The sequence below is a fragment of the Zosterops lateralis genome, assembly GCF_965231275.1.
Source record: "Zosterops lateralis genome assembly, chromosome: 2".
Lineage (NCBI taxonomy): Eukaryota > Metazoa > Chordata > Aves > Passeriformes > Zosteropidae > Zosterops > Zosterops lateralis.
The window spans coordinates 90,768,507-90,788,013 of NC_139763.1; the positions used below are offsets into that span (position 1 = coordinate 90,768,507).

Sequence of the window (19,507 nt, forward strand, 5' to 3'; positions counted from 1 at the left end):
TATTGTTGTTGCTGCTGTCACAAGTATTACAGTGCCAATATTAATGAGAAGTTCTTCATTCTTTCAGATTATGACTGTACGAGAAGATGAAGTGATCATTGTTGAGAAGCCGCGTGGTAACAGAATAGTAGAGTATGCTGATGGTACCAGGATCACAACTTTTTATGAAAAATGTAAAGACCTTTCTGTACGAAGGGGTAGTGTGGAAACAGGTAACATCAAAAGGGGAGCTCTTACTTTTCTTGCACTTCACATATCTTGTGAAGCAGAAAGTTGTCAAAATATATACTAAAGGTGGCTTATACCAGTTGCCTAGATAACAAATCCACAAGTGCTGTCTGGGCTTAGTTTGTTTGCTTTCTTTCAGCAGTATATTTGGTGCAAAAATTTTACTGTTGCAAGCAATTAAATTTCCTTCTTTCATTCATATATGGTTTTCCTTCACCATGAGACCACAGTGCCAGAGTTTTAGTGTGTTCATTGCCTTCTCTCCAGCTGCCTAATAATAACAAGGAAGCTGCTTTGAATTCTAACTGAGGAGGTATGTAAGGACCAAGGCATCCTTATATTCCCCAGTGAAGCCATGGACTCAACAACCTTGGAGATACTAAATACCTGAATATGGCTGTGGAAAATCTCCTGTCAAGAAAAATGAAACTTATATCTGCCTGAAATAAGTGGGGCTAAAGGTCATCTGTGATTCTTCTGGCTGGTGTTGTATTCTGTATGACTGCTTCATTTGCAAGACAAGTCCTGCCCTCCTTAATTAAAATGAAGGGGACATTTACCGTGTGGGTGTCTGGACTGTTCAGACACAGTCTAGGAAAAGACCATTATTGTGTTAGCAGAAAATGTTCAGGAACATTTTCCCCCTGTGGGATTTTAAAAGTCAAAATCACTTGAACTGATCTGTCTCTTCAATGGAAAGGCAATAACCAGATTAACATCTCTGTTTCATTTGTTTTCCAAGATTTGTGTTGCTGAATAGGAATTTCTTCACATTTAGAGCTTGTATTATAGGCACAAAGAATTTCAGTGATCCAACTTGTATATTACAAATACCCAGATCTTTATGGTTAGTACCATACTTGATACATTAGAGTGTACTTTCCTGGCCAGCTACAGATGGTTACGGATATTTTTTGCTGTTGGGTTTTCCAATATCAAATTCGTAGTCCAGAACTTCAAAGGTTGTGTATTGTTTAGATAACATAAAAATATGTGATAAAGGATGCTGTGAAGTTTATTAAGGTCTTGCACTGAGGAGATGGAAATCCAGCACTATGAGAGAAAAGGCAAATTGAATCCTAAGACATTTCCATGATGCATGTGCTCCTGTTTCATTGTTCTGAATTAATTCTTAGATGCACCCTCAGAAGCCATCACAAAGAAGGTCAAAGGTACACGAGTAGAGAATCCTGAGTTTGCTACTGTCATAACAAATTGTAAGAATGGTACCTGTTATACTCTCTTTGGAGATGGAACATCTATTCTAGCAAAGCCACAGGGAACGTATCAGGTGGGAGTTATTTTTAGTTTGTGACAATGACATTTAAGTGTTCCAAGTTCCCTGCCATTAGCAGCTCTCACCTTGATTACCTCTGTTCTCTACAGTCTTCACTAATCCTGTGAATCCATCTCTTTCATACTCTGCCAATGTTTAGATACTTACAAATGTACCGTATATTTAAATCACAGTCTTAAATTTCCCTGAAGTTAAATACGACAGAGACTCAGATCAGCATACCTCTTGGACCTCATTTTCCTTCTTTCTCTCCCTTTGATTCCTCTAAACTGGATGATTCAGTATTGAATGTCTAAATGTTGTCCTCTTGATTTGTATCTGTTATTAATTTTCACAGTACTTCTATTTAAAAGTTTTCACCTTTGAGGATTTGAATCTCTTCCCTTTTTGCTGTCATAGGTTTTACCCAGCAAGGGAGGCTTTCTTTACTTTGATGAAGATTGCTCAGTGGTTTATAGCCATGAAGCTTTTGATTTCATCAGCAAGGAAGAAAAGAAACAAGCAGGGAGATACATTATGAAACACACTTCCAGCACTATTTGTGAAATGACAGATCCTGAAGGAAATACTTTCAAGGTAAAATACATGGAAGAAAACATGTTTCTGCATTCTGATTTTAGCTTATAAACTTCTCTCAAAGTCAAATTATAACCTTGTAAAATTTAAAGTCAGGTCTCTGATATCTTCTTGACCAAGTGATGGGTATAATTTTTTTAAATACATATCCCTTTTTAGAGAGACTGAAACAGAACACATGGCATACAGTTTAGCTCACCCATAAAGTTCCATTAATTAACATGATTTGTAGTATAGCAAAAAATCAGCTCTGCAAGTGAGGATTAAAAACTGAGTGTGTCAGATTCAGTTCATGGACTGTCCTTTGAATCACCCTTATTTAAATTATGTCCTGAAAAAGGCATTATTATTCCTTTTTAGGTCATTGTTAGTTATCTTGTTTGAATATGTTAATGTCACATTAGTTAATAAGCACATAGTATTCTCAAGAAGGAAAATACTGTAGAAGTTCACTCCATAGGTATACATCAATGGCTGTCTGGAATATACAGTTACCTGGCTTGACCAGTGAGTAAGTATTTTCATGTAGCAGCCCTTGGGCAATTATTAAATATCAGCATGTGATATTAGTATTTATGGCACAGTTTGTCTTTCTAGAAATGTTTTGATGGTTTTACTGTCTTTTCAGTTTTCCTCTTTATTTCTTTTTCCTATGAGTTTCCAGTTGCTCAGCATGAAATGTTTTTTTCTGTCTCTTTCACTGGGCTAGGTTATGTTAAAGTTCACCAGCAAGTCACTGTTTTAAGAGGATCTCTTAACTCAAGTAATTTCACATAATTTCTGCTATAGGTCCTGGCTGATGGCAGCACAGATGTGTGCATTCCCAGCATTGGCTCTGATGGCAAGGAGGACAGTTCAGAAGCAGATGAGGTTAACACACCTATCACTTATAATGAGCATGCCCCCAGGTAAACTGCACTGCATCCATAGGTTTACACTCTTTTCTTTACTATACAGTATTTGTACAAGGGTCATAAATTGGTGTTCCCTTTGTTCAGTACTCTGTATTTGCACATTTGATGCCATCACATTAGAGTTCTGCTTTCTTGATACAGTCCCATATCTGTGTTTGGCTGCGCAGGTTTTTCATCATCTCTCCAGATGGTTCTGGAACAGAGCTCCTGCGGAAAAAGGATGTACACAAGTATGTGGCTGAGGCCTATAGTGATCCTGCCACTGCAGTCTTGCAGGATCCTGTACAAGAACAGCCAGGTAGAAAACTTCTCTTTTCTGACAGACTACTAATAGAAAGTATTCCAAAGTTTCAAAACTCTTATTTAGGCAGGAAATGTTTTTACCCCTGTAAATAAGGGTCCACACTTCTGGGAATGAAAGAAAGGAGTTTGAGGGAGAACTCTGGGAAGCAGAGAATTAACTGAAGGGCACTGTTAAGAGATAAGTGAACAAACAGATGGCATATCTCTATCCACTCTCAGTCACACAAATAAAAGTGATTATCAAATAAATATATTCTTTGTGTTTATCATTTATAAAATTGAATGTATCACAATCTCCATTAATGATGTAGCAATTAGGGTAGTGATGCCCTGATGTTGACCCTTAGCCTATCTGTTGGAAAGAATACGTATTAAAAAGCTGAAAAGACATGAGTGGAATAGCCAACACTACATGGCACCAACCACCTTGTAGTAGCAATGCAAGAAGGTACATCTTGGAATTGTTGGTTGTCATTGTAAAGTTAGTTGGAGATGTTGTGTTTCTATAAAAGACACTGTGGTGTAACAGGTGGATGCTAACAAAAAGTAACTTTAAAAGAGAGGAAAGTATGGTTCCCCTGGATATGAGGGGATGATAAGGGAAGTTTGCTTCAAGCCATAAAGTCCTAAGACATATTTCTCATAGATTTATGTCATAAGCATATGACATAAAACAGCTTTCCCACTTACTACTCTTATAAGGTGTGGCACATTTTTAGATGTACTTCTGTTCACACAAATGACTGGTTCCCCATTGTAGAAACCAACTGAAATAATTCTGCCATGGGAAAAAGAAAAAAAAGAGACATGGAGGGAAACAGAAAAATGCAGAAGGTGAAAAGATCAGAAAGACAGAGAGCATACCTACATAGTCAAAATCCCAGTCAAAAAAGTTTACTTACAACCAGCTGTCTTTTGTAATAGTAGCACACTATACAACTGAGCTGTTAACCAAGAATCAAAGCAAGTAGCATAAGCAGGTCATTGTTAAAAGTGGGCTGAGTAATCTGAACTTGTACAACTATTCTATAATCAACTCAATGATCTGATATTATTTGTACCCACAGATACATGGAGTTTTATCTGTTAGCAATAAGATTTTTTGTAGATAGGTAAATGGGTTTTTTGTAGGTCTGAGACCTACACTTGTCTATAAATTTTCTTAATTTGAACTGATTCTTAGCAAAATGTGTCTTTAAACCAGGTGTTTTTAGTATTACTATCCTCCACCCTATGGCTGAAGCGTCCCCCTGGGTAATGAAGAAAGAACCAGAGAGTATTGTTCCTCCATATCTTCAAACAGAGGTTCAGGAAGAATCTTCTCCTCCTAAGGTATAATTGTTTCAAAACTGTCTTTCATTTTAAATCAGTAGATGCTGGTCTCTGTGGTGAAATGAAGCTCTGAACAATGTGAATATTAGATTCCGTTTATTAAGCAGACAGAGCAAAGGGTAGCCTGTGTCAGGGAATTTATGGTCTCATTCTTTTACACTTAGTGAGGGGATATAGCAATTTTAGAGGGAGTTTATCTAACCAGATGAAGATGTTTTAGGATAAATTGTTCCCAGGAATCTACTGGTTTTATTATCTAGGTCTATGATTCTATAAAGAGAGCACATGCTTTTCATCTGAGACACATTGCCAATAGCTGCGTATTTCTGTACTGTAAGTAGCCTCTTGCTCTTTTTGTTTGCTCCAGCCTGTTCAGAGGGAGATCAGAGGTCCCCCAACCAGAGAGCGTGCTTGGAAGGGTCTCACCATTGGAGCAGCACCCTTGCCAAGCCCTGTGCGAAAATGTCCCAAAAAACTGCAAATCCGCCAGCTATTCCAGTATAAGCCACTCTGTGGTGAACTAAGAGAAAAACTGCAGCTTTCCCTCAAGGTATTTCAACCACATTTGTTCATTCTTCCAGTAAGGATTAGAGAACAGACAAGTAGACAAATTTGCTATGATAAATGTGTGGTATATACCTGAGAAAAAGAAATCTACTACACTTGAAGAACAATAATTTTATACATAGACAGGTGCTATAAGTGTTCTTCTGAAAAAGTTCAATTGTTTTACTTACCTCTTATGAAACCTCGGTTTGTGAGCAAATACTTGAGATCCAGTATACATCACAGACAGTACTCGAACAAATAATTTCCTTACTGTCAATATTGGTATCTGTTACTTCACTTTTATTTTGCTTAGGGTTTATTTTCCTTCCAAAATTCTTAAGAATTTAAATCTATAAAGCTGAACAAGAATTTCTAGCTCACCATAAATGTGCTGTTAATGTGGTCACTGAGACATGCTCTGGTCTTGGTTATGTATTTGTTTTCATAAGTCAATGTAGAACATTTCCAGGCTCCAGTCTGAGTTTTGTTACTCTATCCATGTCTAGGAAATAGCTGTGTAGACTTCTGACAAAGTCTGTGGCCATCCCTCATTAGTGACTTCATAGCAGGGTGCAAGCTGGACCTCCTGTGCCAGTATTCTGAGATGGAGTCCAAAAGTCAGCAGCTTTATCCTTCTCAGTGTTGGTGTAAAACATTCATTTATTTAATTCACATTGTGAATATTCTCTTAGAAGAGATTTTTGACTCAAACCCCCAGTATTACTTAAGAATTAGAGAATAACAAAATATATGTGTCCTGTAATATATTAATTTAACCTATTTTTATAATGGCATCACAGACTGAATTTGAAAGTTAACAGCATGTGAAATTTGTGAAGGTAGTAGCATATTGTAACCAGTTATATAATTTATTTTTTTCCCCACACTACATTTCAAAGAAAACATGCTTGCAACAGAAAAACACTGACAGCTGTCCAGCTCAGACATGTTTGAGATATGCAAGTCTATCAGAATGAAATGTTACCAGTTTTTCAGTCTATAAATGTATAAAAATTATGCTTCAATTTGCATACTGATCTTTCAAAGGCAACTCTATAAGAAAAGTTCCACACCAAAATGGCAAGGGAAGTCTCTCTATCGCCCAGATCTACTGTTGATTTTTAGAGAAAGATAAATGCTGTTTGTTACACTGGGAAGGAAGAACTGCAATTATTAGCACTGAAAAAACAGTTGTAATAATTGCATGAATGTGGAATGAAAATACCCTCATTGCCCATAAATCAGTATTTAATTAATTATTTTTTTCCCAGAATTAAGTATCTTAAATCTTTAGCCACACCTCACTTTGTCAGAGCAAAATCAAGATATTATTCTCCCTTTCTCCATCTCCTATAAGATTAAAGAGATATAAACAAGTGCAAAAGAACTGGCACTGGAAACAGATTGTTTCTGCAAACCTGTCTGTTAGTAAAGTTCTGTACTGCATGTAACTTTCTGGCAGAGTGGTGTGTTTAAAACCCTTTTTTCCATCAAACTGGTTTAAAGAAATGTGGGAAAACCAAAGTGCTCTTTTCTGTAGCAGTTGGTATGATTATATCAATGTAAATGTCTACATCTGCATCTTTCTTGTTCTTTTACATTGTTTCACCAGGAATATATAGACAACATCTTAAAGCAGGAAGATGAGCTGGAAGAGACAAATGTGAAAGAACCAAGAACAGAAGAGGAAAAGGAGAATGCTGCAAGTCTCCTTGAACTCATGACAGTAAGAAAAATCAAAATTTTAACTACTTCTTTCAACAAAATTCTTGCATTGCATTGGAACTGTGAGCCTTGAAGCACATTCTCCATTAATAAACCAGCAAATGTCAGAGTAGCACAGTGCCAGTTCTGCTGTAGATTAATGGTAAAGCAGAGCCATCTCAGCCTTCAGCTGGTCTAAATTCAGCTGGGCACTGCTGCCATTAAGGGAAGCAATGCTCAAAACAGTTCAAGAGTTTGGCTGTACTGAGTGATATGTTCCCAAACACACAGACCAAAATTACTTTCCAGTAATTTGCTTTTTTTAATATCCCCCAACATCAGGATGAAAATGTTTCCAGTCTGTTGTCATTGCACATGGGAGACTTTTATTTCAACCACAGCCACCTCCATAGTAAGAATTTAAACCCTGCTTTTGGGATAATACACAAACAGTCTGGAGGAACATTGTTATTACTGCTGAGCAGCTTTTTTTTTTTTTTTTTTTTTTTTTTTTTTTTTTTTTTAATATCATCTGTGTATTTTCATGGATAATTAGAGGGCAAAAAGAAAAAGGAGAGGAATAGGTAATGGGAAGCGAATCACAGCTTTTATGGAAAGAGGGACAAAGAAATGATCTGTCAGTAACTCCATCTGCATCTATCCTCTAGGCAGACATTTATCTACTTCAATGAGAGCCAGGTGCTGAAGCTCACGTGCTGCTCAGATCCAGTGAACTTGTCCCGTGACTAATTAATTACTGTTGATTGTCCTAGCTACTTTTCCAGTTATAGATTTCACACTGAACAATCCTTTTGTGAGCAGCAGTCTCACTGTGCACCTGCTGTGACCCAGGAATCAGTGTCACATTGCTCCCAAGTCCCCAGTGGCTCTGTAACAACCCAGACTGCCTGGGGACAGGAACTCTGGTTTCCAGTTAACTGCTTCAGAGACAGCATGAGAGTAAAGGAAGCACTTTAGAGCCTCTTAACCCTCATTCACTTTACTGTAAGCCAGACACATGAGATCTCCTCAGTAACAAAGCCTGCAAATTCCTGAACACACTTCCCATTTGACTTGTTGGGAATGTAAGTTTAATACAAGTATATCTTCAGATTTTTAGCAGAAAGAATTAGCTTAGTTGAGCTAATAAAAAGTAACCATATAAGTATAAGTATAATAAAAAGTAACCATATAAGTATAAGTATAATAAAAAGTAACCATATAAGATCCATCAAGAAGGAAACAAATACCTGTTTAGAACAGGGAAATTGTACTTCCTTTTTTTTTTTCCCAGCTTACATTTTCTAACACACTGAAATACCTGACAATGTATGGGGGTAACAAGATTGCACTTATTTACAATATAAACCCTTTGAACAAGATGCTGTTATTTTGAATTTCATTTCTCACTTCTCATTTCATTTCTCTTTCATTGCAGTCCGTCCCTGACTGGGAGAAGTCAACTGAAAAGCTCAGTGATAAAGGTAATAAAAATTGAATGCCTGTATTTTTTATATTTAAAATATCATAATAAGTTTTAAAGTATTATAATATTTTTAAAGAGGGAATATAAAGGTGAATTCATCTATGTGCTATGTACATGCTTCTGTGTGACTCTCACAGGTGATTAGAACTTGTTAGCATCAATGATCCAGTACCTCTGAAAAAAAATTCCTGGTTTTAGACATATGTATTTGACATTTTGACCCACATTTCCACATGTAATGAGTTCTCTTAGGTACAAGACCTGTGACAATACTTGGCTACTTTTATGCAAGCAACAACTTTTCAGACAAGTTTTTCAAAGCAACTGAGTAAATCCTGGTTATTTATTACACTTCAAAAATCTAATCTCAAACCATCACATGTTGGGGTTACATTCACCTACCTAAGGGAAAAGATGGAGCAATTTATAATGAATTTCTGTTAAAGTTCTCACAAGATATTTATTAACATTTATTAATGTTTTGAATATGTACAAATAAAAATTAAGATGTCTGTTTCTTTATAAAAACCCATAAGCCTTTTCCATCTAAAAACTCATTCCATTCCATCCCATAGTGATGCTCATCTTTAAAGTGTTTTCTGCCCTTCATACCTCGTCAAGAATATTTCTACTTGTCAAAAAACCTCACACTGCGCAAAGTAAACAGAAACTGCTGCAACAAATGCTTGCTGAACAGTTTCCTTTTAAATGGCACTGCAATTTTAATGTATTATTTCTAATGAAGAAGATAGTGGGAAAGAAAAGCTCTTTGAAATAAGGAAAAATAGAAAAAACTGAAAAATAGAATCATATTTTATGGTGAAAAAGCTGACCAAAAAAAAACCACACACACACACACACAAAAAAAAAAAAAAAAAAAAAAAAAAAAAGCAGCACCCCATTTTAAAGTTTGAACTTACTTAATTCCCAGAACACTAACAGATATTGTCATAGTCTAATAGGATCATATCTCTCAAATACTCACATTTCCTAAATTTTGCCACAGAAAATTGTTTTCAGCCAAGGAAATTTCTTTGGACCCATGATTTAGCTTCAATGTATAAAGTAAACAACACACTTTATAAAACATGTCAGAGGACAGGGCAACTCTTTAATGAAGCCACAGAGCTGGTCACAATATTAAATGTGGAAAGACTGGCATTTCTCCATGATACATATTGAACTAGTAGTTCCTTCCATGAAAATATTGATTATGGCTGTTTCACAGCCTCAATTAAGCACAAGCAAGCTTAAGAAAATTAAATGTAATAAGGATCCCTGAAAGTCCACGTTATTTTCTTCAGCTGTAGATAGAGACCTCAGACCATCCCAGTTAGAAAGTGGCTCAATGTCAGCAACTTTTCCTATGCACAGGTATTTGTATCTTGAAAGAGCGTAAGGATATGTCAGAAAATGCAGAGTGGGAATGTGAACTGATTCATGTCCTTTCAATACTGAATTCAATTTCTTATCTGTTAATATTCTGATCTCGATTTTGGAATGAAGTTCTTTCTGCCTTTTCCCTCACAGTAACAAAAACTGTTAGGTTGCCATAGAGTGGCAGAAAGATGCATTAAAAACATATCCTTTGATGTTTTTTCTTCATGACACCTATCAGTGCTCAGCCCATTCAGTCCTACCCTTCACCTTGCAGCCCGTGTGAGCGAGTTGTACGAGCAGGGAGTGGCTCCTGCCGCCCAGGGTCGCAAAAAGAGAAGCCCTGCATACAGAGAGGATGGGCAGTACAGGTAGGACAGAGCAGCCAGGACTGGTGCACATGGAAATGACACAAAGAGTGAAACCTTTGGGCAGCCTTTGGCACAGGGAAGGCACTGTGCTTTACTGACTGTATTTAGGAATGGGACTTGGATCCATAGATACATATGGTGTTTTACTGTCTTGTCCTGTGGTTATTTTGTTGCTCTATGTCTCTCTTTCCTTATCTGAAAGATAACACAAAGTTTGCTGGGAAAGGATTTTAGATGTTTCTTGGATTGAATGATCTAATAAAAATGCAGATATGGGCAAACTATTTTGTGCAAACCATGCAAGTCTGAGTCAGGAGTCACTTGAAGGGCTTATGTAACATACTCCATAAAAAGCATTTTCTTTCCAGGGTTATCTTGTAAATACTTTTGTATTCATAGAAGACGAATAGTTTTCTCATTCTCATTGTTCTCTCTCTGTTTTTGTTCTGGGTGATTCAGTCCAGAAGAAGTAACACAACCCTCTAAGTGGAAAAGCAAAATAGAACAGAACAGGTAATAATATTAGTAGGATCAAGTTCTTTTATGAGCCAGCTTAGTCTACTTTTGTCAAGAATGTTACTGATTTCACCAAGTCTTGGGTGATGGTCCAGTGGCTTGCCTTCAAATAATGGGGTATTTTCTGCTCAACTGAAATGCTGAGTAAATGGTTTTAGTCTCTTTCTTTTTTTGTTTTTTTCCCCTCAAAACCTAACAGCTGTTAGGTTTTGGGAGGGGAAATTAATTACTATTAACTTACACTATGCAAAACAAGACTGAAGTCAGAATCCCTGTGTTTCATTTCTGGTTCTGCCACTAGTGTGGAAAATATTGTATATTAATATTTTCAAATGCTGATGCTTTAGGTTAAAATTCAGGCATTCCACAAATAAAAGTTGATTTTTTCAGATAGAAACCCAGACACATCTCACGTGGCAGTGCTTCAAAGCTTCTCTAGGCAAAACTATCCCAGCTCTCTCAGCTTCTCCTCACATGAAAGGTCTTCCAAACCCTTGATGATCTTTGTGGCCCTTTTGTGCATCAGACAGCTCAAAAGTGGACACAGCACTCCACATGAGGCTTTCTACATTGCTTCTTAATTATGTTCTGACTTGCATGAAGTAAAAAAGCATTTTAGATTTTCAGCGTTATATTTTTAATATATCATTTCACACTGTTTTGTCCTATTTTTAAAATTAATTTAAGTATATAAATCTGAACAGCCAGCACCCAAAAACATCATGTGCAATTCTGGCTCTAAAACCATTGTTAAAACTCTCAGTATGATTAGAAGTGATAATTTCATAGCTGATGTTAGACCCTGCAAGTCAGTGAAACTCTAGTAGTGTAAAACAGGGCTAAATCAAGCTGATTTAGCAACATGACTGATCTTTACTCTGGTCAACCTTACTTTCAGAAGTTTGAACACCTTCTTTCGTATCCACAGAGCTGTCAAGTTTATCTTTCTAGGATAAAATAAGGAAATTAGATGAGTTTTGTATTCAAAATTTTTGCAATGCATCTGGAATACCTTAGCTTGGAAGGTGGCAAAGACACCAGTGGCAGTCCCAGACATGTTCCATGAGGTTTAGAAAAATGGAGCATGTTCTGAGGAGGAGCTCTTCATGGCAGGCAACTCACTGCCCATGTGCATTCTGATCAGACCAGTCAATTCACAATCCACCTCTTAAAAATTTGCCAATTACAAGAATGTTACTCCTTGTGATGAACCAGGGAAAAAATGCCACTTGCCTTTACCAGTTCCATTTCTTAATGCATAATACTGAAAAACAGCGGTTTTTTTCTTTGTCTTCCTTACCAACAATGTTGAAAAACATCCCTAGGAAAGAACTGGATGAACAGAAGTCTACGTTTGCAGCAATAAAAAACCGAATATTTGCTCCATATTTTGAATCTGAATTCAGCAAGGACTTTTTCCAAGAAGAGGTAATGCAGCTGAAAACTGGATGAGTTTTGTTAGGCCAGCTAGTATCTCCTATATTCCCAAAGACAATTTTGGGTTTATATCTCAGCCTCTGTTTATCTCAAGAAACCATTACAAAAAACAGCCGTGACAGAATTAATACTGGAAATTGTATGTCCTTGTAAAGGAAGTGTATCTTGAAGATGGTACATGTTCCCTGAGTACAAACTCTATAAAATTCCTTACATAAACTCTGGAGAGAGCCTGATTCAGAACAAAGCTCAACCTCATTTTTTTTTTTTTACTTACCCTCAAACCCCTCTCCCTGCTTATTAGAAAGGGAATAAGTAAAACCAACATTCCTAATTTAGAGGTGATCTTGGAGGCTTTCCTACAGTAATCTCACCTGGTAAATGCTGTAAGTACATAAAGCCTACTCAGAAATACAGGTTGTAACCTGATGTAACTATTTATATCTCTTTTATACTCACCATTTTGGTTCTACGTATTTGTTTTCTTTGCATTGCTTTTTTTTTTTTTTTTTTTTTTTTTCTCTCTGCAGCAGGAGGAGGGTGTCTGCTGGCTGTTTTTCCTAGGTGTTTAATTGAGAAACCTAAACACTCTTTCCTCCTTTTCTCCAGTTTCCTGATTTGGAAGCAATGTCTAAGGAACTTCCTCCACTTGAAAAAGAAGAAAGTGAGACTTGCCCTCTGTGGATTGAAGGAGAGCCCAGTGAAGGTAATCGACTGTCTGGCATTGGTTTTGTATCTTCTTCAGGAGGAAGAAGCCCTTACAGACATCACTGAATGTGGAAGAACCATCAGCTTTGGATGCTAAGCTGAAGAATTGGGCTATGAATGAGGAGTGGATAGATGAAAAACGCTCAAGAAAAAAATTATCAAATAAACAATAGTTAGGGGTAGATGAGCAAGAACCAAGGAAGCCAAGTTTAGAAAAAAACTGGTGTGACTGTAGGAAAAAATATGGGAGATTTCCTTCTGAAATTCAGTGGTAAGCTGGAACTGGTGCAAAAGCAATATGGAATAGGAAACATGCAGGCTAAGGATAGACTGGAGGATATAGGAGGAAAGCAGTGACTCCATGACAGGAGGCAGTGAAAGAGGGAATCATTATCTTAGGCTTGAGCCTTACAGAACTGAGAGGAATACTTCAGTTCTGTTTGAAAAGGAGCCCTGACAAGTTACTGAAATCATACAGTGAAATTAAAAGTCATACACATTCCTGATTCATATCAGGAAAACAGTCCTCTGTGGGGCTTTATCAGACCCCCATTAATTTCCATATTTCCTCATTTTCAATCACCATAAGACCTGTGCTGGATTGTCTTTTAGTCCTTTATGGCTCATAGTTTAGTTAGCCAGAGAACAAGGAATGACTAATCATACAACAGGCATTTTTGAGATCTCTGTGGCTGAGTAAAGCAAAATGCCAAATGCAAAATTTACCCAGCCTCTCATGGTCATGTAGACATCTTTCCAAGATTGTCTAAATTAAAGTGCCAAAGACTGTGATTTTGTTTCACATGTGTATGAAAATTATGGTGATCATAAAAAGCACTTGACTCAGTATTCCATTAATTTCCTTTGAGCAGCTGAATTTCCTGATATCACAAGTGATCCGTCACTTTCATCTGGCCTTCCACTACAGGATCTCTCCAAACAGGATGATGGTCCCAGCAGCACACCAGGTACACCTGCCTTCCAGAATGTAGCTGGAGCAGCTTGGTATCGTTTTATAACTTTTGACACAATATTTGCAATACAGATTTAACCCACCTGTCACTTTTTCATGCTTTTGGAAATCTTCCCCTTCCAGACCTAAACATGGAGGCAAGAGCAGAAGAGACACTCCCTCAGCATAAAGTTCCAAGTCTGATGGTGGATGTTACAGGACAGACAAGAAAAGAGAAAGTAATATTACCATTATACCTTCAGGGGAAAAAACCACCCACTATACCAAATAAAAAGGTAAAAATAGCATCTTTCTTGTCAAGATTCATATCCTCTGAGTTATCTTCCATAAAACCTTCACCCTGGAGTAATACTGGAAGATATTTTGAATCTGTTTACTGGAACATGGCAGTTGCAATTTATTTATATTTACTGGCAATTCTAGAAGTATCTTTCCTCTCAAATGATGGGAAAAACTCATTCTGCGTCAGGCACGTACATGAGAGTTCTGTTTCCAAAAGAGCAGAGCTTCCCCCATTTTCCCTGAGGACACCTCAGTGGCTTAATACGTCTGAAAACTCAAACCAGTATAAATTTTCAGACAGTGTTCAAAATGCTGCTTCAGTTTTTACTCAAATTGGGATGTCTTTTTGTAATTCTTCAGGGTGAGTGGACAGAAGTCAAATATAGGTTAAGTAATTCTTTACCTGAATTAATGGCCGCCAACCTTCTCTTTGTCTCATATTTTGTTTGCAAAGATAGAAGATCCTGCCTCAGGAAAGGTCAGCATATCTTCTCTTGCAACAAGACAGGATCTTACCAGCTTCCAGCTCATCCCACCCAGGGTGACATTTGGAGTGCTAAAGGAAGGCTGCGTCTATGCAACCACGGTAATCATGAAGAATGTTGGTGTGAACTTCTCAAGGTTAGTTTGAATTCTTAGTACCCTGGTTTCTACCAAATAGATCCTGACAAAAATCAAGTACAGTTTCTGTGGAGCCACCACTCCAGAGAAAGCTTAGGAATTCTGACAGCCACTTTATAGGTCTGCCAGAACTTTCCATAAGATGGAGCCATATCCTAGGAATGCATCTTCTACTGCCTTTCCTTTAACAGCTTCTGGTGCAAGGGCCTGCTGGAAAAGCGTTTTTCAGGGAGGAATGAAATCCACAGGATAAGTTCCAGAGCAAAAGTAAAGGTCATATGTCATCTAATGATCTTTAAAAATCTGAACAGTAGGAAGTTGCATTCACAAAAGGACTGAATCTCAGATGTGAAACAATCAGTAAGAAATGAGGAAGCAAAGTTTCTGCTTTAGTTGGTACCATTTAATTTAAAATTATTTGCACAAAATTCATATCAGTATCATGCCTTCTACAATAGGATCACATCAAAGGACATTAAATACAGATTGTTATGGACTTTTGGGTCTGCGACAGGTGTTTGCCAAGAAGCTGTCTGGACTTCAGCTTCCTTTGAATATGCAGGTTTAAAATGCTGTTGTTTCACATTCTGTTGTAAGGAGCAGACAGTGTTAACAAACTCTTTGAAGGCTTGCTTTGGCCCGTTCATCTGCTCCTTTGGGGTTTTTTGTTAGAAACCTGAGCCTTGGAGAGAAGCCCAGCAATACTGCTGTAGTCCAACTTGTACATTATGATGGAAAGGATGAGCTAAGAAATTCTGCTGTCATTTAAAAAAGCAGAGGAAGAGCAGGCAGTCTGCTTCCTAAATGTGATTTCTCCTGCCTGAAACAGTTTGTGGCAAACTGATTCTCTTCTCTTTTTGACAGGTTTCGGGTGAAGCAGCCACCTCCATACACAGGATTGAGAGTGATGTACACACCAGGACCTGTAGGTTACACAGGAGAGCTTTTGGGGTTTTTCTAGACTCAGCTGGCCCTCAAGCTCCTCAGGGCACCTTTCTGGGACAGCAGCTCTCTGGGAATAGAGCTGCCAGGATACTCAGTTTTGTTTAAAGTTATTTGAAGTGATGGCCTTTCACTATCCTTCTGCCACCTCAGCTAAGCACCCCATGCACTCCAGTCTCAGCCTGTGCCAGAATGCAGAGGGATAAAAATGTTAAGTTCAGTGAAAAGCAACAGGTCAAGCAGTGAGGTTATAGAGAGCTTTTTCAAAGCTAACAGGATCACTTCACCACTGCCTCTGAGTTTTTCCTTCTCCTTAGGGTGTTTGTTATATCTGTTCTATCTTATGCCTAGACTTCACTTCCTGTCCTGATACCTTCAGCATTTGAACCTCGTAAATAAACTATTGCCTCAATCCCCCCTTTCTTCTCCTGCTTCCAGCTCTTGTCCACTTTAAGTTTTTTATCTAGCAAAGCACCATAACATATTAAATTACCCCATTAAGTAGGAAGCTTTCATGCTTTCTGGCTTTGTTCAGACTTTGTTTTCACCTGCATGTTATCTCTGAATAAATAGTGCTGGCCACAGTCCACACGGCATCCATGTAATACCATCCATGCAATATCTTGCCAATGCATGGAATCAAGAAGCAGTGACTTGTGCAGAGAGGCAGTGCCAGAATGCAAATCAAACCTCCTAGTCCAGAGTCTTAGCCACAACTCAGTACTTTAAATTATAGAATAGTGTGGGTTGGAAGGATCTTTAAAGGCCCCAGTTGAGAGAGAAGGATGGTGTGGGGGACTGTGTCGAAGGCCTTGGAGAAATCCATCTAGATGGGTGGAATAATTTCCATTCTCTTCTCCTCACATCTGCCCCTTTTGCACCTCCCTATCTTTCCGTTCTTTTTAGAACAGAATATAGTATTAGGAAGGGACCTACAATGGCCCTCTAGTCCAACTGCCTGACCACTTGAGGGCTAACCAAAAGTTAAAGCATAATATTAAGGACACTGTCCAAATGCCTCTAACACGGACAGGCTTGGGGCATCAACCACCAGCTTCAAGGACTGCTGGAGGGGACCATGTGTGAAACTTGCACCTTACCTGTGAGTCATTCTCTGTCTCTCCTAGGTGGCAGCAGGCTTGCAGGTTGAACTGGAGATAGAGATTTTTGCCATGCTATTTGGAGGGAAAGATGATGGTGGCCCTGAAGAAATTTCCCACGATATTGAAATCTTGACAGAAACTGAGACTCTTCTCTTGCCTGTGAAAGCAAATATCCTTGTTGTCTTATTTCTCACACACACCTCATAGCATTGACCCTGGGGATCATCTTCCTGTTGGGAGCCTCAGGCATTGTTTCCAGTGCAGGCTGTTGCAGTAGCAAGCTTTACTGTCCTTTTCAGAAATACACAAATGGCTGTGTTCAAAAGCACAACAAACGAACAGTTTAGGATTCTGATGCCAAATGCATTTTACATCAGAATAACATGGCTTGAAAAGTGGGGAAAGGAAGAATGGCAACTCAGAAAGATGTTTCTTTTAAAAAATAAATGAAAATAATAGGAACTTTTTCCCACCACCCCTCATGAAAATACACTATTACGTTTTTGAATCTGTGGTAGCATCTGGTGGTACAACCTCATGAGAAACAAAATGATGTATCATCCCGACACAACACAGGCAAATGAGACAATCCCTGCAGCAGCAAAGATGCAAGCACAGAAGTGCATGAATGCTGTCAGAAATGAGCCTGTGCAGGTTCAGTGAGCTTTTCAGTTGTTGCAACTGATGACAGCAGCATAGTAAAAGAGAAGAGCTATTATTTCCACTTCCCTTGTGCTCCAAGTGAAATTCTATTTAACATTTAATCAAATTTACACTTAGAAGTCTGGGAGAAGGGGTCCTCTGGAAACCTATAAAAGAAATAGCAAGGCAAGCTACAGATAAACATGCCAGAAACTTCATTCACAGTAAGGACCACCCTTACCAAAGAAAGGAGAACTTCAGAATACTCTGAGCCTGACCAGAGTAACAGCTAACAGCAACTCCTCTGAGGCTTTATATGCTCGGGATGTGACATTGAAACTCCCCAAATTTACTTTGCATTGACCCAAATAAACCTTCCATGCCTATAGTTGCAGAGCAGAGCTAGACAGGACCAGTGGCATAGCAGCAAAACCAGCTGCTCTTCTGTTCCCACTCACCTAATCCTCAGACAGTTGCAGACCAGCCTCCAAAACATGTGCCCTTCCCCCATATTTTACCTGTTCCTTTAATCTTTGAGCTGAGGCCACTAGTCCAGATTCAAGATGTTTCACACCCTTACTCCCAGAATTCACTCCTACCTTCACGCATTATTTTACTTTTCAAAATGTACCAAAATGGTTAAAGGTCCTTAGCGTGGTATTCCACCTGTGTTATCCAGTGGCAGGTACGAGTGCCGCCCAGAAGGATTCCCCCAGGGAGGGATGGCAACAGCAGTCCAGGCACTTCCTACAAGCTCCAAGCCACGGTTACGGATCACACTCCCACGAAAGACTTGTAGTTAGTGTAAGTACTGGATGCAGTGACACCAGCTGTAAATTAAAGTACAGTGGTTTTACCTACTCTTCATTTCATCAGTGGCATCCTGAACAAAACTCATGCAAATGATGCACCTATCACATTGACATGGTAACTGTGACAAGAGAAGGGAAACACTGGATGGTGTTTCATCAACCAAAGCACTCACTACAAGGGAACTGCAGGTTATTACAACTGCTCAGCTCGGTGGAGGCACTCACAGCAGAACCTCCTCAGTCCTGTCCCAAATCCTTCACTTACTGTCTCCACATTAAACAAGTCCTTGAGGCTCCTGGCAGCTGGATTTACTACAATTAAGCCCTAATAAATCAGCCTCTCTTTAACACTTTTCACCTTCTAAAACCAAATCTTACTGGTGATCCGTTTACACTGACAACAAGTCTAATAATGGACAGGAGTCTTACAGATAGCGCAGCCTCAATGTGACAAGCTCAAATACACACAACCCTGTGCACACATTCATACAGCACATTTCTGTATCCTTACAGAATCAGTCTGTATGAAGAGTCACGGAATATTCTGAGTTGGAAGGGACTCACAAGGATCAGGCCCAACTCCTGGCCCTGTACAGAACATCCGGAGAACCACACCATGTGTCTGACAGCACTGTCCAAACAGTGACCTAGTGACTATTCCTAAACAGATTGCCCATCCTGAATGTATGGTTATGATTTTTATGCCATTCAATTTGTGCAATAAAAGCATACCCCTAATCTACTTAAAGCCCATGTAAGAACTCTCTCTCATGTTGTTGTTCCCTTCTAAGAGCAAAAGGCCAAATCTCAAGCCAGTCTGTAGCAATCAGAGCACTCATTCAACACTTGCAAATAATCTGGACATAATTGGGTTTGGTTCAACAACTGTACAAAGGTGGAGCTGGGATTTCTTATTTCTTCTTGTTTATTCTTTCCATTCATGTTAATTTTCTGTCCTCTTCCATTACAGGTTAAAGCCCTAGAAGATCTGCATGAGGATCAACAACACTGAAATATGTAGATTTTAGTCCAACCTTATGGAAACATCCAGTGTAATTTTTTCATTTATTTAATCAGATTAAATGAGAATAAATATTTTGCCTTTTCCCTGTTACTGGGAAAGGTGGTCCAAAAGTTGCACAATCTCCTGACTTGGCTGTCTGAAATGCAAACAGTGGAAAGATTGCTGTATTTCAATCCTACTACAGAGCAGTGCTGCATGGTTCTCACTAAGCTTGTTATTAAAAGGGATTAGGTTTCTAATAACCTGTGCTGAGGCACCTGAAATCTTTTTCAAGTACTGGGAATGCACCAGCTTTCAACACAGTCAACTG

At 38.5% G+C, this 19,507-nt stretch overlaps 1 protein-coding gene across 1 annotated transcript in view; it reads left to right on the plus strand.

Moving 5' to 3' along the window:
• Window positions 1–19,251, plus strand: part of SPAG17 (sperm associated antigen 17) — an 89,085-nt gene extending 69,834 nt beyond the window's left edge. Inside the window, exons 29-48 of the mRNA XM_083855265.1 lie at window positions 68–212; window positions 1,365–1,519; window positions 1,925–2,101; window positions 2,891–3,009; window positions 3,183–3,313; window positions 4,523–4,650; window positions 5,018–5,200; window positions 6,812–6,925; window positions 8,342–8,387; window positions 10,044–10,137; window positions 10,597–10,650; window positions 11,979–12,081; window positions 12,700–12,796; window positions 13,671–13,766; window positions 13,895–14,046; window positions 14,508–14,674; window positions 15,539–15,599; window positions 16,744–16,888; window positions 18,028–18,165; window positions 19,144–19,251. Coding sequence (XP_083711391.1) covers window positions 68–212; window positions 1,365–1,519; window positions 1,925–2,101; window positions 2,891–3,009; window positions 3,183–3,313; window positions 4,523–4,650; window positions 5,018–5,200; window positions 6,812–6,925; window positions 8,342–8,387; window positions 10,044–10,137; window positions 10,597–10,650; window positions 11,979–12,081; window positions 12,700–12,796; window positions 13,671–13,766; window positions 13,895–14,046; window positions 14,508–14,674; window positions 15,539–15,599; window positions 16,744–16,888; window positions 18,028–18,164 — 2,304 coding nt within the window. The 3' untranslated portion in view covers window position 18,165; window positions 19,144–19,251. The remainder of the gene's footprint in view (window positions 1–67; window positions 213–1,364; window positions 1,520–1,924; window positions 2,102–2,890; window positions 3,010–3,182; window positions 3,314–4,522; window positions 4,651–5,017; window positions 5,201–6,811; window positions 6,926–8,341; window positions 8,388–10,043; window positions 10,138–10,596; window positions 10,651–11,978; window positions 12,082–12,699; window positions 12,797–13,670; window positions 13,767–13,894; window positions 14,047–14,507; window positions 14,675–15,538; window positions 15,600–16,743; window positions 16,889–18,027; window positions 18,166–19,143) is intronic.
• Window positions 19,252–19,507: the final 256 nt, after the last annotated feature.